At 37.9% G+C, this 17580-nt stretch overlaps 2 protein-coding genes across 4 annotated transcripts; one reads left to right on the plus strand and one right to left on the minus strand.

The window, feature by feature from the left end:
• Positions 1 to 69: 69 nt before the first annotated feature.
• On the minus strand, positions 70 to 3204 carry LOC130430576 (uncharacterized). 2 transcript variants are annotated; one of them, XM_056759718.1, is made up of 5 exons: positions 3055 to 3204; positions 1752 to 2072; positions 1177 to 1485; positions 1013 to 1091; positions 70 to 902 (listed from the first exon to the last, which is right to left on the minus strand). In XM_056759718.1, the coding sequence occupies exons 1-5, from the start codon at positions 3101 to 3103 to the stop codon at positions 836 to 838; spliced, it is 825 nt and encodes a 274-aa protein (XP_056615696.1). In that variant the 5' UTR covers positions 3104 to 3204; the 3' UTR covers positions 70 to 835. The 2 variants fall into 2 exon arrangements, with proteins under 2 accessions (XP_056615696.1, XP_056615695.1); XM_056759717.1 differs by having other exon boundaries at positions 70 to 905.
• Positions 3205 to 11107: 7903 nt separating this feature from the next.
• LOC130430579 (uncharacterized) lies at positions 11108 to 17139 on the plus strand. 2 transcript variants are annotated; one of them, XM_056759721.1, is made up of 4 exons: positions 11108 to 11240; positions 13822 to 14151; positions 14532 to 14828; positions 16787 to 17139. In XM_056759721.1, the coding sequence occupies exons 1-4, from the start codon at positions 11192 to 11194 to the stop codon at positions 16864 to 16866; spliced, it is 756 nt and encodes a 251-aa protein (XP_056615699.1). In that variant the 5' UTR covers positions 11108 to 11191; the 3' UTR covers positions 16867 to 17139. The 2 variants fall into 2 exon arrangements, with proteins under 2 accessions (XP_056615699.1, XP_056615698.1); XM_056759720.1 differs by having other exon boundaries at positions 16831 to 17139.
• The last annotated feature ends 441 nt before the right edge of the window (positions 17140 to 17580 follow it).

Here is a 17580-nt window from a genome sequence, read left to right on the forward strand (position 1 = left end):
AATATTCCAACCGATATTCCAAGTCCAGTAAAGGCAATAATAAGAAAAATGGAAGAACAAACGAATGAATGATGGCATTAGTTTGATATTTATTCTGAATACAATGTAAACATGTCAAAGTAAAAAACCTATAAATAGATATGCAGTGAAAGATACACAGAAACATTGCAAATTAACATTTACATGTTTACAATAAATTTTCGTAAAATAATTTAAGATTTACAGTTTTTGAAAGCATTAACATGAATGCTTTCATGAGTGAAATCTAAATTTTAGTTAACAGTTGTTTGCATTAGAGTTTTTTTATGTTATATTTGATATATTTTGATTAATTAAACCATCTTGCATGTATAAATGTGTAAGAGTGGTAACACCTCTGTAATCTTTAGAAGGGCAAATGGTTAACTGTAAACATTTTTGCTGTAGTTATGCAGATAGTTGCCGTAACTCACTGTAGGTTTTTATTAATCTAATTAATTGGAAACAGTTTGTTCAAAGATAAATTAATATTAAACATTAACAAGTCTTTATCTTTACAGAAACAAAACGATAAAATAACTGGGAACCAGAAATCCACATAAATAATTTTTCCAAATTTTGGTTCTCAGAATGCTTTGCATGAGGCTGTTATTTTATCATTTTTTCTGTAAAGATAAAAACTTGTTATGTTTAATGATCATTCATCTTGTAGCGAACAGCAGTCAGTAATACTGTCATTTCTACAGAAATTCTTTACAGTTTGCCATTTGGGAAGATAAAGGAAGTTGTGATTCCTGCTGTTTATTTTTTAACCATACAATGAAATGAACTCCTTCACTACTTAGAAGTTTCTGGATCAAACAGGGTGCTGGAGTTTATGCAGATTCAAACATCCATCAGAGCCCGTGAAGTTTTTGTTAAACCTGCTGAAAAAAAAAGTGTATTAATATGAAGCTCCTCAATTACAGTGATGTGAAAATGGTGAAAGGTGTTGGCGTGTTATCTGAAGGTAAAGCTGTATGTGCTCGATCACCTCTTTGTGAGTATACAGACACAGATCAGAAGAAGTAGGCCTACAGCTGAAATAACCCAGTGCCACAGGACACGAACATCTTCACAGATGAAAAGATTGTACATATAATGGAATATCCAAAAATGTAATGCACATATCAAACAATCGATCCGTTTGCTGCTTACCCTGAATGGTAACTTCAAATGTCTTATATGAGACATTACGGTTGTTGCTGATCTTCAGTGTGTGAAGTCCAGAGTGATGACTTGTGGTCTCATGGATCATGAGAGCTCCGGTCTGATCATCCAGCTTCACTCTGTCTATGAATCTCTCATCTTTAGAGAACATGATTCTGTTGACATTTTCATCGAATATTGCAACAAGTGTGTTTTCCGGTCCATGCGTCCACTCTATCAGATCACGACCCTGTTTAAGAACATGAGTGTAAAGAATAACAGAATGTCCTTCTCTCACTGACACTGACTTTACTTCACCTGTAAACACACATGAAGACACAAACACAGACAAATATGTGACAATGGCGGCGACATTCTGCAGATAAAACACAGTCTCAATGAGAATCAATGCAACCAATGATTTTTCCTAACAAACTTCCAGCGGTGGAGTAATATAACATCTGCTGCCGGAAATATAAACCTGAGAAATATAGTGCGCTGCAAAACATGTTTCTCACAATACACCCTAACATTTGAAATATGACTTGTACACACAGAAAGGATATTGAAGTATAAATACTCACCACTGACGTTAACATTGAACGTCTTGTAGACTTTTTTTTTGCTGATGTTCAGTGTGTAGACTCCAGAGTGTTGAGATGTGATGTTTGTGATGGTGAGATCTCCAGTCTGATCGTTCATCTTCAGTCTGTCTTTAAACATCTCATCATCTGAATACATGGTGCTGTTGGCCTTTCCATTGATTCTGGCAACAAATGTGTTTTTAGGCCCATAATACCACATTATCACATCATCTTTGTGTTTGATGACATAAGTGTTCAGTGTGACAGAATCTCCATTCATCACTGACACGGACTTGAGATCGCCTGCATCACTAAACACTCCTGAACAACACAAACACAGCATATTTTTATATTTAAGTGACGGTCTATTGTCTTGTTTGATTATGATATATATCAGCATAAAAACGACTTGTTAGCAGAACATGAAACACACTATAAGCAATGTTTTGTCTATTCAAACAACACTTATCAATCAGGTAAAAATAAAACTTGAACATTTCTTCATGTCTGCTTTGTCACGTCATTATCTATTCACGTGCTCTCTGACATAGAAATAATACCCACTTCTGAAGTCGTGATTTCGAGCTGGTTGTGTTCAGGTGCTTTGTTGTCAGAAAATACTATAACCCGCATGCTAGATCAACGTTATATCAACAAAAAGTAATAATAACAAGACAAGGAAATTAAGCTGTTGTGGTAAAAACAACAAAAATCCAACTCCAATCAGCCGTGTTTAAAGTTTAAGGACGGCCCATCTGGGGAATTTAAACATTCAAATGAAAGTTTTGAGTGGTAAACATGGCGTCAGAAGGCATTATTGTGTCATTTTTCCCTGGGAAAAGCACATGAAGGCAGCATTTAACACCATTTGATTTTGTTTCACTCTTGTTTTAGAAATAATAAGCCACACCCCCAAGCCGAGGCTTCAAAGAACAATGGATAAACCGGCATAACAGGTTTTAAAACACGAAAGCGTTTCAAACTTCTTATCTCATTGTGTTGTATTTTACTTTTATTAATCATAACATAGGTGGATTTTGTGCTATTAACCATCGTTTTGACATTTCAAAGCTATACATCCAACACAGTATCATGCCGGCATTACACAGACTTGTCTATTACAAGCTTTGCCGTCAATAATTCAATATGTTTTATGACAGAAGGCACATTTGTACAAACTGATAAACTTGAGTCATTTGATTCGAAACATGAAAGGAAATCCACACAAATATAATTTATTGAGCAAAAACTGCCATATGAGCGGCTGTGAAAGCCAAAAAAAAACTTGACGATATCAACTTACCACTGTGGATCAGAAGGGACAGACAGAGGGAAATCAAGCTAAGACCCATGGTGTTCTGTTGGGATGATCATGCCATAGATGACTCCGTTCAGTGTGGTCACATGAGAGTGATGGTTCACAGAGCTGCGTCAGTAGTTAAAGAGAACTGATCTTTGCTTCGGCAGAAAGGAAAGTGAAAGTGTTCTCCTTATGCACTCACCCTCCCTGAGCCCATCTGAACACTTCTGAGAATTAAAACCCCTTTGATTGATGTTTTGATTCAAGGTTAGTGTGTTTTAGGTTTTCCCAGTTACAAAAATGTAATGGATAAAACATGGGCACCATTCATGGACTTCATTTTCATTTTCGCTTTTGTACATATTATCCAAATTACATTTCACTGTTCTGGTGCCATAATATCATTTGAATGTATCTGACTAGCAAACTAGAAAGAAACACTCAAACTTTTCGTAAAAATTGGATCAAAAATAATTATTCATAGAAAACCTTTCAAGAATAAATGTTGTTTTGTAAAAACGCAAAGCACTTGCGGTCATCCACTGTTCAGTGATGATCCATAACACACACATTATTTAGGGGAAAGCTACAGTCAATGAAGCCCCTCTCAGTGCACACCACAGTGGTCACAAGCAGCAGAACTCATTCTTTATAAAACCTGAAATGACAAAATCTGTCTCTCAGCATCTGATGTATGTCTGCGACTCGATCACAGAATCTTTGACCTGATGGTGAGCTTTACCCTGACCAATAGCAGCGCTGGTATTACAGTTTCGGAGGGGGTGGAATACGGTTCTTCATACACATGACATAAGATACACGAACACGTAGATTCTGCCTGTCTACATCTGACACAAGTTGGCTACTCCCTTTTGCTCCTGATTTGCTGACATCTTTGCATAAGAATTGAGCTGTTGACTGATCCTGAATCTGCTCTAAACAACACATAACAAAACAGCGCAGAGTAGGCGAGTAATAAAATAGAATTAAATAATAATATACGGTAATAATAGACCAATTAAAACACCAGTAAACCTGTGCTGCAATGATTAATACAAATGTAATACGTATAAACGTGTTTCATATATACAATGTGTCTCAATGTGATGATGACATCTATAGAGCTTCAGTAAATGAATTAGAAGTCATGTGTGTTATAACAACCACACAGGTTTGTTTAACTACAGGTACTCTGTGTTCATTTGAATTTTTTTTTTATTTTAATCATTTTTAAACATTCAAGACGTCCACTGTCTTGCATTTTTGTTGGATACACTAAACATGTGAAGAATAAAGTAACATTTTAAGAGTAAATTCACCTATATCATTAATAAAGTGATTCAATACATAACATTAACAATTCTCCTTCTGGGTGTATTCCCAATGTCTGTGTGGATCATTTGAAGGGAAATCTGTTGAGAAAAGCTGTTTTGTTGTTTAACACATAACTAAGATTTTGATTTTGTTTCATCTACATACGTTAAGGACAGTTATAGAAAGAGTGAGATGTGCGTTTCCTTGAGGCTTCTCACATAAAATCAATCCCACATAAAACAGCATTCTTAAGAATAACAAATATTAATTTATTATTAACTGTCAGTAGGTGTTATAAGTCACTACTTAAGAATCTTTAAAGGTGCGGAAATCCAATTCAACAGTCCACCCTGATTAATTTGATTTAAAATAAGATGTATTCATTTTTAAGACTTGAGCAGCATGAACAGGTGTTTATGGCAAAGTGGAAGCACAGTTATTAACTATCTCAATTTCTTTATTCAAAATGAAAATGTGTATTTCTCTCAAATGTTTAGAGGAGGTGAGGGTGTCATGGTGGAGCCACCAGCTGAGATATTGATTGACGTTTATGTTTGGACCACATACTGTATGTCTCACGGTTGTTCTCTTTTTTGTTTTGTTTTTGCCTTCTGTTTCTGATGTTCTTATTAGTTGATTTGTCATTTGCCTGTTTTCACCTGTGTCTCATTTAGTTCATCCCTTGCACCTGTTTAACCCCTGTGATCTGTTGTATTTAGGTTCTCCCCTTGATTGTATTCCTTGTACAGTATTGGGAATGTTCGTGGTTGTGTGTTCCCCGGATTTCCTTGTGTTCGCTAGTTAATTAAAGAAAACCTGTTTTGTTATCTGCTGGTTTGGAGTGTTCCCTGCACGAACCCGTGGCAGTATGAAGGTGGAGCAATGTCAAACGTCGTTCTGTTGTTGTTTTCAACAGAAACAACATACAATCTACAGATCAATATCCCATATATTTATATACCATACAAGATGTGTCATAAACATCATCATAAATAAACAGTAACAGAGGTTTTACATTTCCTAGTCTAGCTGTTAAATACATGTCTTCCGATTTCAAACACATTTACTCTTTAAAAAGTTATTTGTTATTTCTTATACATATGTGAATTATTTTTGAACATTTGCTATGATTTGGAATCATCACTTAAAATGTTGTTTACATAGATGTGGTGTTTAGAAAAATCAAACTGGCAAAATATTCTCCCTACAACATAAAATAACTTGAACAGTTATTTTAGTAAAAGGAGTTAAATGATCGATTTACCGAAACGTGTCAAAACGTTTACTCAACTTGCAAAACAGTGTAACCTGAACAAACAATATAGTTTTTTTACCTTATAAAATTCTCTATCCAAAAATGTTTTTTTGGGGGGAATATTACTTTGATTTGGAAAGTACTTTATGTAAATATCAAATGTAGTTGAGTAAAAAGTATGATATAGTCCATGTAGGGAACTAACATTTTCCAAAGTGAAAATCACACAAAAAATATATTTTATGTCAGGAGTAAAGACTGGATTGAGATGTGGGGTAAAAATTATATTTTATTAAGGAAAGACATGGCAGTTCTGGATGAGGTGATGGGTTCCGATGTCCGACCCGTGAAGGCAACGGGCAATCCTGAGGTGGTCACACAGCGCTCAAGTGGAGGGGGCGAACCTCAAAATGAGAGCCGGCAAGCCCGCTGACTGGCGATGGCCCTCAGACGACAGGGGGATACACTCCGCCACTGATGGGTAGAAGGGGAGAGCCATGAGCGTGGCAGAACAGCTTGCAGGATACAAAAGGCACTTGAGACTGGACAAAACAAAACAGGATAAATAGCTGGATTTTCAGTCAGAGAGATCTGTAATGTCAAAATGGTCAGACACAGAACAGAGAAACACAGGGGACTAAATGGCAAAGTGAAAGCTGGTATGAAGCATTGAGTGATATAACGGGGGGCCGGGCACACACACAGGACCCTGAGCACACGGTGAACTGTCAAAACAGTGCCATGTGCTCAACGAACAACAAACACACAGACAACAGAAAGAAAACAGAGAAGCGATCAGACCGGGGCCTTAAACATTGAGACTACTCCAGTATCTGTGATGAAAGTGATAAGTATGTGGGGAGTGTGTCGATGGATGAGGAGGTCACAGTATCTTCAGATGTGCTCCCTCATGCCAGATTCTTCATCAGACTGTGGTACTTCGGCATATGATTTTGTCATTAGACTCGCTGGAAAGTAGAGTGACAATAAAAGAAGTGTAATTTCTCAGATGTCACAATTGTGAAAAGTTTCTTTGCTTGTTATATTCTGTAAGCTAAAGGTAAGACTTGCGTTTATTACCTCTTTTGTATATGTGGACACAGAGCAAGATGATGATCGTGGAAATCACAAGAGCAATTACAAATATACTAATGACCATCGATGCAGATGAATCTACAAGGATAAAGAGAAGCAGAATAATCAGGTGTTCACTTCTGTAACAGACCTAAAATACTAGAACAGCATTCCTCCCTCAACATCTAAAGGTAAATTCTGTGGATGAAGTAGAGTCTGGATGGAAGTCTCTTAAGTCAGATCTGACAGGTGTCCAGAATTTGAAACTCAATTCTTCTACATGGATTCGGAAAGTGCAACAGAAGTTTACCGGTTTTTAATGATTTCTCTTAAAGTTCTCTAACATTACAAAGCTTAATTATCTAAACAAACAAGAGCATTCCAAAAAACTCAGAATGAGAAGCTGATGTACAAAGTGTTGTGAAAATCATTAATAAATGTGTGAAAACACTTTCAAATACACCACAGATCATCTCAATAAATAAAACAATCTCCTTCATACCTGCACACGTGTCACAGTCATCACGGATGTGTAGATGTGTCTGGTTGCTGACTGGACGAGCTAGAGAAATAGAAAAAAAAATGATTGTTTATATATTTATGAGCAAGTCTGTACTGAGGAGTGTTTGCTTTGCAATGACCGATTTCTCTTCTAAAACAACATACTGCACGATTATAATCTATAAACAAAATGTGATCTTGTGTTTTGTTCACTTAATCTAAATCCCAGTTTTAAACAGTAATAAAATATAATTAAAGTATAAGTGTTTGAATACAGAAGAGAGTTTGTTCAATCTGAACTCACCATACACAGTAAGATTGAATGTCTTGTATGAGGGTCTCTTGTTTCTGCTGATCTTCAGTTTATAAAGTCCAGAGTGTTGAGATGTGATGTGTGTGATGATGAGATCTCCAGTCTGATGGTTCATCTTCATTCTGTCTCTGAATCTCTCATCATCAGAGAACATGGTGTAAATGTCATTTCCATTCATTATGGCAACAAATGTGTTTTCAGGCCCATAATACCACACTATCCTGTCATCTCTCTGTTTAACAACATCAGTGTGTAGAGTAACAGAATGTCCCTCCATCACTGACACTGACTTCACTTCATCACCAAACACACCTGAAGAGACAAAGACTTTGTGAATGCACATCAATAACACAGAAACATGCACTGTGACTTCAGAAATACACCACACAAACCTGTCCAAACTCAGACAAAGTTTGAGCCAAATCACATATGAAGAACTTTAAAATCATAACCAAGATTTCAATATAAACACAAGCTGTCATCTGTCAAGAAAGAAATTAAGTCATAAAAATATGAACTTACCGTTACAAATCAGAGAGGACAGAAAAATAAAAATGAAGCAAACTTCCATGGTGCCGACTTAAGAGCAAACCTCCGATGTTTCCAGTTAATGTGTTTTAAAGAGACTCTTCTTGTTTATATTTCAGCAGATGATTTTCTCTGGTGTGATCTGATGATTGTTAAGAGAGCTGCGTCAGTACACAACTCAGTTTTGATTCAGCACATGAGACAAAACCACACCCTCATTCCTCTGAATTGTGCTCTTAAAGGGACAGTTCACCCATCACTAAAATTCTGTCATCATTAACTCACCCTCAGATCGTTTCAAATCTGTATATATATATTTTTTCTGATAAACACAGGAAGATATTTGGGAGAATATCAGACATTTTATCAGTTATTTAACATCATCCACTACCATAGTAGAATGTATGTTGTTCTGTTGAACACATGATGAGATGTTTAAGGAAAACAAACAGTTCTGTGTTACTTTTGACTACCATTGTATTTGTCCTACTATGGGAGTCAACGATGTCCCGAAACTGAAAATGACTAACATTCTTCCAAATGTCTTTCTCTGTGTTCATCCGAACAAAGTATTTTATACAGGATTGAAATGACAGAATTTTCATTTTGCGGTGAACTATAACTATAACACTGCCTGGGATTTACAAGAAACCTCCTTTGTCTGGTCTGGTTTTGAAGCCTTTCCCGACTTTTCAACTTGTTAGATTGGTCAGATGAACTGCATTAAATTGTTCAGCCTACTGTATTTGCTTCCGTGTGTTACAACCATTCCGTGGAGAAACTAGTTCAATGCAAAACCACAGGCAGCATTCAAGGAAGTGTTGTTATACAATTACTAACCAAATTTACAATTCAAAGGTGGCACTCATAGATGTGTCACACGTGTCTTTTTACCCTCTAGAAACAAACCAGTGGAAAAAATCAGTTTGAGACCAGTGATGTCTTGAATCTCACCACAACAGAAACACTATCAATGTGAGGGGTGGATGAGGAATCAGAGGACCGGACTTGGGAAACTAGGCATGGGTGGGACGGGGGAAGAGATTTTGGAGGGGCTGGGGTTCTCCTTTTGGAGCAGTGGGAGGGGCAGGACAGGAAGGGCCTGACATGGCTGGGGTAGGGTGAGTGTCCTAGACCCGATGCCGGCGTGAAAACCAGCTGAACCGCAGTCTGGGGAAAAGCCGGCTGGAACGGAGCTTGAGGGAATGCCTCTGTTTTCAGCGAGTGTCACACAAAGAGAAGAGAAAGTGAAAGAAGTTGTCAGGTTACATCACACTTTGCATAACAAGCAGGATTTTCATCAAGACTCATTTGACAGAGAAACACCCTTCACAGTTCACACTACAGTCTCTGGTCTTTAATATGAGGGGGTGTTCAAATAAAAATGATCTCATAAACTACAGGTGAAAAAAGTTCATTTCATTTCAGATTTACTTACAGAGAACTCTTGTCTTTGGCTTTTCATATTCATTGTTTTGAGAAAAACACCTGTATACAGTGAGCACATAACAGTTCACATCAAATAACCTCTCACATGACGTACTCTATAAAACAAAACAAACCGACTGAAGAAAAGACCATCTCTGATATAAAGATCTTTGTTTTTTACTTTTACTTTTAAATGTTCACTTCTAAACCTGTCACTGATCTCCTGGAGTTTTCTGTTAAATTAATAATTGAATACATCATGAAATCAATAGGACAATCAATGATTATATATTGTAAGTGTTTTGTGCATTAATACATAAAGGACAGCTTTAAAAAAACGGACTCTCACTAAATCATTGATGTTTGGAGTCACATCTGTGGGCGTGGATTGTTTCTTTTGATTAAATCCTCGGAGTTTCAAGTCTTACGAAATCTTTACCCTAAACACCCCAACTTTACTCTAACCATCTAAACTACGTATGATTGTTATATAAATACGGTTGCGTGATGACGTCATACTCGAAACACCAAGGATGTAGTTCAGAGAGATTGAGATGCGGCGCTTCTTTAAGGCTTCTCTGAGCATGCGCAGTAAAACAAACGCGCAGAAGAACAGCTAATCCCACATAAAACAGCATTCTTTATTATAACAAATATAAAATTATTATTAACTCTCAGTAGGTGTTATTAGCCCCTACTTAAAACTCTTTAAAGGTGGGAAATGCAACATTTAATATTCAACAATCGACTCTGATGAAATAAATCACAAAAAAGTGAGAATTAATTTGATTTAAAATAACATGCATTAATTTTTAAGACTTAACAACACGATACTTCGACCTCTCATGAGTTAAAACATTAAGAGATATTTTAGTGCTTAAGTCTATGTACAGCATGATGTGTGTGACGTCATTAGATCATAGGGCTGTGTGACAGAGACCTCTAGTGTTCATATAATAGAACTGCAGACATGTCCTTCATATTAATACAAAATACATGTCTTCCCATTTATAATCTATAAATGCATTTCAAATACAGAGGGACAATAACTAGTTATTGACTAAATGACTGTTTAGCTCATGACTAAACACAGAAACACTAACTCTACATTGTAAAAAAGTTATTACATATTACATTATTACAGTTATTAATTAAAGTTATATGTTTGGAATAATTCAATTTTAGACACAACCACAGAAATCCATGAAATACTATAGTATTATATTATTTGTATTTTGTCATTAAAATTTTCTCCTCACGTGCATGAGGGCTGAGAGGATGAGCAGCACATATAACCACAGATGGAGGTGGAGCGACTTAACACGTCATGTGCAGAGGTGAAGATGTGGTTTTTAAAAGGAAACTACACACAATCGATCACAACACTTGTGCTTGACTTGTTGCTTTGGTCCTGGCACAACGTTTGTTTAGCAGGTTATTACATGAATATTTCACCGAAAATAAACACATGATCACAGATTTGTAGACATCACAGAAAGAGTGAGAGATGTTATGACTGTATGTTAAGCAGTAAACACTTTAAATATTGAAGGTTTATTGTGTTTATCTATATTTGTGTGTGTCAGTGGTGTTGTGGTTAGTGAGGAGGAGGACGTTCTGTGAATATACTGCACACACACACAATAAAACCTCTCTAGTCACCTCTTACCTTTGTGTTCTCTTATTTTCTCTTTCTATCAGTTTACAGATGAAATAAAACAGTAAGAATGCAGCAGAAGATCATTGATGTCATACTTCTGTGTTTGTGTTTGAACGGTAAGTGATGTTTAAGTTCTTGTGCGCTAGATTTACAGGCAACATGTGTAGTTTAAACACACAGAAAGTGCATCAGCTTCTCATTTCAGATGTTGTACTGTATGAGGCACTAAGACTGTTTAGTTAATCCCTTTATTGTCATGAACGGCGTTGTAACAGAATACTTTACTTAAATATAAACCAAAAAAAATAACGATGGGGAAAACATGATAACTAAAACAAGAATATAAACAAAAACCTCTCACATGGGGGACAAAACAAAGAAGGTTCGAGAATCAAATGATAAGTCCAAAACAAGACTATCGCACTGGTGTCAGCAGTATTCATATTCATTACTCAGGTAGAAGTATAGAGACTAGGGTTTAAAAATGCTTCTGTAGAAGTTAAAGTAACAACTCAAGCCATTTACAAGCTATTGCAGAGCAAACAGGGGTAAGGTGTCTTGCTCAAGTGCACTTCAGTCATTTCCTGGTGGCACTGAGAATTGAACCACGAGTACGAGTCCAACTCTCTAACCACTAGACCACAGCTGACCCATTAACATTAAAATGTTGAAAAATTTTGGATGCACTGGGCTGGCGTAACCTGTTTCATAAGCCCATTGAAAATAAACGCATTTTAGTGCAACTCCTCGCTGGTGCTTGGTTGAGACATTTCGCGCGAGTTCTCTTCCTGAGTATCTTTGTACTTGTCTAAATACGTCTGCTGTGTCCTGTGTGTTGGGGTTACGAGTTACAAAGATAATATAGCCTACTTATCACAACATTGTCAATCTCGTTCTCAATCGCAACCGCTTATATATTCAAACCAGTGCTGAAATTAAAGGGGGACTGGGGGGCTCCGGGACCCCCATAAGGCATTAGGGACCTCCCTTAAGAAGTAAAAAATGGACTTTGGGGGTCCCGCAGATATTCGTATTTCAGTAAAAATTATAATGACAAATGTGATTTAATTCATGCACTGGATATGGTAAATTTTGTGAATTAATGATTAATTATTAAGTTTGTTTATGGGCTAGCTGTCATGTCTCTTTAAATTCGAAACGCCCCGGTCCACGTCTAAAGACAGCTAAGTGCAGGACAGTGAAAGAAGCCTGTTCTTCTATGTAAGCCTGTTTCCAATATAATAGTATATAGTCATGCATATAATAATCAAATATATTGTGTATTTTTGTATCAATTGTATATTGCGAGACTAACCCCCCCCCAAAAAAGTCTTATGAGTGGGACCACATAAGACTTGGTTCAATTCCAGCACTGATTGAAACATCTTTCTACCGAACTTACTACTGTAGCCTAATTAGCGGAGGATGAAGAGAAAGCACCCGTTTGATAAATGAGCCAGAAGTGGGGAAATAATACATTTTAAGAATGTTTTTTTTTAATGATAACAAGCCGGAATGAAAACAAGCCGAATTGAAATAGGAGTAAAAAGGCTATTTTTAAAATGTAAGAAGTAGAACGTACAGATAATTGCGTGAAAATGTAAGTAGTAGAAGTAAAAAGTCGGCTGAAAAAGAATTACTCCAGTGAAATATCGATACCCAAAACTTCTACTTAAGTAAGGTAACAAAGTATTTGAACTTCATGACACCCCTGAGGGGAACAGCAAACAGGACTAAGGAAAACAGGGTAAACAGGAACAGGGTAAACAGGAACAGGGTAAACATGAATAGGGTAAACAGGAACAGGGTAAACAGGAATAGGGTAAACAGGAATAGGGTAAACAGGAACAGGGTAAACAGGAATAGGGTAAACAGGAATAGGGTAAAGAGGAACAGGGTAAAGAGGAGCAGGGTAAACAGGAACCGGGAAACAGGAACAAGGTAAAGAGGAACAGGGTAAAGAGGAACAGGGTAAAGAGGAGCAGGGTAAACAGGAACCGGGAAACAGGAACAAGGTAAAGAAGAACAGGGTAAAGAGGAACAGGGTAAACAGGAACAGGGTAAACAGGAATAGGGTAAAGAGGAACAGGGTAAACAGGAACAAGGTAAAGAGGAACAGGGTAAAGAGGAACAGGGGTAAACAGGAACAGGGGTAAACAGGAACAAGGTAAAGAGGAACAGGGTAAACAGGAACAGGGTAAACAGGAACAAGGTAAACAGGAACAGGGTAAACAGGAACAAGGTAAAGAGGAACAGGGTAAAGAGGATTAGGGGTAAACAGGAACAAGGTAAAGAGGAACAGGGTAAAGAGGAACAGGCGTAAACAGGAACAGGGGTAAACGGGAACAGGGGTAATCCACAAGGCGACAGAACCTAGGTACTGATGCGAGTAGATGAGGAAGGCAAACGAAGCAAAACGAGCTTGCCCTTAATAGGAGAACTAACAAAGGGTAAATGAACACTAGACAGGTGTGGGGGATGAACCACTGATGGGAAGCAAAACGATGGGCCGGGGACAAAGACGAGACCAGAGAGAGAACATGGCATGTCAAAACTAACAATGTCATGTCTCTCTCTACACTAAACACGGGTGTCTGTCATGATCCTGCCACTAGACTAGAAAATCATGACCAAAGGAGGCAGAATCATGACACTTTATACTTTCTCTAATGTCAGTAATGTGTTTGTGTTGTTCAGGTGTGTTCGGTGATGAAGTGAAGTCAGTGTCAGTGATGGAGGGACAGAATGTTACTCTACACACTGATCTCACTGAACTACACACACATGATGTGGTGGAGTGGATGTTTGGTGTTCAGAGTCCAAAACAGATCATTATAGCTGAATATAACAGAGAAGCCAATTCAACATCATTTAACACTGACAGATTCAAGAATCACTTAGAGATAGATGATCAGACTGGATCTCTCATCATCACAAACATCACAACTCAACACACTGGACTTTATAAACTAGAGATCAATAGAAAACCTTCTGTCCTCATCAGACACTTCAATATGACCGTCTATGGTGAGTTGAGTTTCTTAAGGATTGAAATATGTCACCAAGACTGTGAAACCCAAGATAAAGTCTCAGAATCTAACTGAGATATTGAACATCAAAGATGGTTTGAAGTATTAATGTCACAATGAGTTCATGACGGCCTTAGTCAGTCATTGTTAAAGATGTCAGATTATATCATCACAGGATGGTCTTTACATCTTCACAGGCGGTTTATGTAATCATCATAGTAGAGGAAAATGAAAAAAATAATAAATAATTTAAAATAAAGTGGTGTGAGATCATCTTCTGTGTGTTATGGGACAAACTCACATATCACATTAAACTTGTGTTTGTGATTTCACTTTTTGTTCATCGGTATTGATTCTTGCGTTTCAAATGTTTTTCAGCTCGTCTGCCTGTTCCTGTCATCACTATAGACGCTTCTCAATGTTCTTCATCATCTTCATCATCATGTTGTAGTGTGTTGTGTTCAGTGATGAATGTGTCACATGATGTGAGTGTCTCCTGGTACAAAGGAAAGAGTTTATTGTCCAGCATCAGTGTGTCTGATCTCAACATCAGACTCTCTCTACCTCTGGAGGTGGAATATCAGGATACAAACACATACAGATGTGTGCTCAACAATCCAGTCAGCAACAAGACTCAACATCTCAACATCACTCATGACTGCCACACATGTTCAGGTGAGTCACATGTACAGTATCTCACAAAAGTGAGTACACCCCTTACATTTGAGTAAATATTTGATTATATCTTTCATGTGACGTTACTGAAGAAATGACGGTTTGCTACATTGTAAAGTAGTGTGTGTACAGCTTGTGTAACAGTGTAAATGTGCTGTCCCTCAAAATAACTCAACACACAGACATTAATGTCTAAACCACTGGCAACAAAAGTGAGAACACCACTAAGTTTCTCAGTTTCTCAATGACTTACAGTTAAATGCCACCACATCCGAAAGCCAGAGGGCGCTCATGCACAGAAATTCCGATTATGGGAAACAGAAGAAGAACAATTCATTGCAGGAAAAGCCAGTGGTCATATTTTATCACTGTTCTTCAAACCTTATCAGGTATTTTCAGGATAATAAAGTATATTACAGTGATGATGTTTGACGAGGTTTGCGATTTGAAATGAACTGTATAAACGACTTAATCTCATAGTGATTTTAGATCGAGCAGTAGGCCTACCTCCTACTGATCAAAGAGCTGTAGTTCACGGAAGAGCTATGCAAATATATCGATATCAGAATCGATTTAATCATGTATAATAAGGCGTGAATGGCGATATATATGCCACAGCCCTAGCCGAGACCCTGAAACTGAGCTGCAGCACGGTGGCCGAGACAGTACACCAGTTTAACAGGACAGGTTTCACTCAGAACACGCCTCGCCATGGTTGACCAAAGAAGTTGAGGGCACGTGCTCAGTGTCATATCCAGAGGTTGTCTTTGGGAAATAGACTTACAAGTGCTGGAGAGGTTGAAGGGTTGGGGGTTCAGTCTGTCAGTGCTCAGATCATACGCCCCACACTGCTTCAAATTGGTCTACAAGGCTTTGGAACCATTACTGGAACCATTTCCTGTAGTCTGATGAGACCAAGATCAACGTATTTGGTTCAGATGGTGTCAAGCTGATGTGGTGGCAACCAGGTGAGGACTACAAAGACAAGTGTGTCTACACTCAAGCATGGGGGTGGGAGTGTCATGGTCTGAGTCTGAATGATTGCTGCCGGCACTTGGGATTCATGAATGTCAACATGTACTGTGATATACTGAAGCAGAGCTTGATCCCCTCCCTACCGAGACCGGGCCGCAGGGCAGTATTCCATCATGATAACCACCCTAAAAGAAGCTGAGGGTAAAGCTTATGGGCTGGCCAAGCATGTTCCCAGACTTAAACCCTATTAAGTATCTGTGGGACATCCTTAAATGGAAGGTAAAGGAGTGCATGGTCTCTAACATCCACCAGCTCAGTGATGTCGTCATGGTGGAGTGGAAGAGGACTCAAGTGGAAAACTGTGAAGCTGAGGAACTCCATGACCAAGAGGGTTAATCCAGTGCTGGATAATAATGTCGGCCACATAAAATATTGACACTTTGGGCCCAATTTGGACATTTTCACTTAGTGGCTGTGTGTTATTTTGGCTGTGCTGTGAGCTATTTTGAGCTTACACAAGCTGTTCACACACTACTTTACACTGTAGCACAGTGTCATTTCTTCAGTAACGTCACATAAAAAGACATTGTAGTAGAGTAGGCGGGGCGAGACCGTGGTTCGAGTCCGGTGAGTAATTGTGAATTAGCGCCAGCTGTGCGCACACCGGCCTCGAATCACGTAGGAGATGGGAGAATATAAAAGGAACGAGCGACCGGACCGTCGAAGAGAGAGGACCGGGCCCGAACTTGTGTTTGTATTTATGTTTATGTTATTTCGCCGGCGGTCGTCCGTGAGGGGCCGCCGGCTGTTTTTATTTCTGTTAATAAATGTTTAATGTCTGCCGGTTCCCGCCTCCTTCCTTCCATTTTATTGAGATTTGTTACAGACATAATCAAATATTTACTGAAATGTGAGTGATGCACTCTCTTCTGTGAGATACTGTGTTTATTTGTTACTTAATTTGTCCTTTTTTTGTATTTCAGCTGCATCATCAGTTAAAAGTCTCTTTTCTCTTTCTGTCCTTCAGTTGGTGTCCTCAGTTGTGGTTCTACTGAAACTGTGATCCGATTGGTCCTCTCTGTTGTAGTGGGTGTGGCTACTGTCGCTGTTCTCATATATGACATCAGATGTAAATGAGAATGACAATCACTGATGATCACAGATATTATAAATATAAGAATGAGCTTTAGCTATTTCTTCAACAATATTTTAAACAGTTGTCTTTGTTGTTGTGTCTGTTTTCTGTGGTCATGAGTCTAAAGTTATGAAAGCCTCATGCAGTGATTTAATTCATTCTTAAATGTTGCAATAAAGTTAAACTAACAACATGAAATAAAGTGTGTGAGGAAATAAATGTGGTGTTGAAGGAGTCAAAGTGTAACTGCTGTGGTCAAGTCAAGTTGTCAAAGTGCTCGTCTGATAGTGTTTGTGGTTTGTGAGCATGTTGTGTTCAGGTGAAATTCTCTTCCTCTCGTATCTCTTTATTTGTTCTACTCATTCCACATTTACTGATCAAATTAAGTGAATCCAACAATACTGAGTCTCAGAAGTTAAAAATAACACATACTGTATATAAACCTGTTTGTGTTTATGTTAATGACATTTGAACGCTCTGTCAGTTTTGTTTAAATGATGTCAGATATAACAAAATGGCCACAAATCTTAGCTTCTGAATCTCATTGGTTGTGGTGTGTCTCATAACTACGACAACCAATGAGATGTGTTTCCTGTAGCCCAGTGTTTAGATCAAGGTCACGGGTTACATCTCAGGAAGTCC

This window comes from Triplophysa dalaica, chromosome 10, assembly GCF_015846415.1.
Source record: "Triplophysa dalaica isolate WHDGS20190420 chromosome 10, ASM1584641v1, whole genome shotgun sequence".
NCBI classification, from domain to species: domain Eukaryota; kingdom Metazoa; phylum Chordata; class Actinopteri; order Cypriniformes; family Nemacheilidae; genus Triplophysa; species Triplophysa dalaica.

Bases quoted from the DNA above. Each gene is read 5' to 3' on its own strand.
- LOC130430576 (XM_056759717.1), bottom strand. From the start codon at position 3,103: ATGGGTCTTAGCTTGATTTCCCTCTGTCTGTCCCTTCTGATCCACAGT. The intron at 1,486-1,751 runs GTGAGTATTTAT...GTGTGTTTACAG, and splicing joins GTTCAATGTTAACGTCAGTG to GTGAAGTAAAGTCAGTGTCA. The intron at 1,092-1,176 runs GTAAGCAGCAAA...TCATCTGTGAAG, and splicing joins ATTTGAAGTTACCATTCAGG to ATGTTCGTGTCCTGTGGCAC.
- LOC130430579 (XM_056759720.1), top strand. From the start codon at position 11,192: ATGCAGCAGAAGATCATTGATGTCATACTTCTGTGTTTGTGTTTGAAC. The intron at 11,241-13,821 runs GTAAGTGATGTT...TGTGTTGTTCAG, and splicing joins TCTGTGTTTGTGTTTGAACG to GTGTGTTCGGTGATGAAGTG. The intron at 14,152-14,531 runs GTGAGTTGAGTT...AATGTTTTTCAG, and splicing joins CTTCAATATGACCGTCTATG to CTCGTCTGCCTGTTCCTGTC.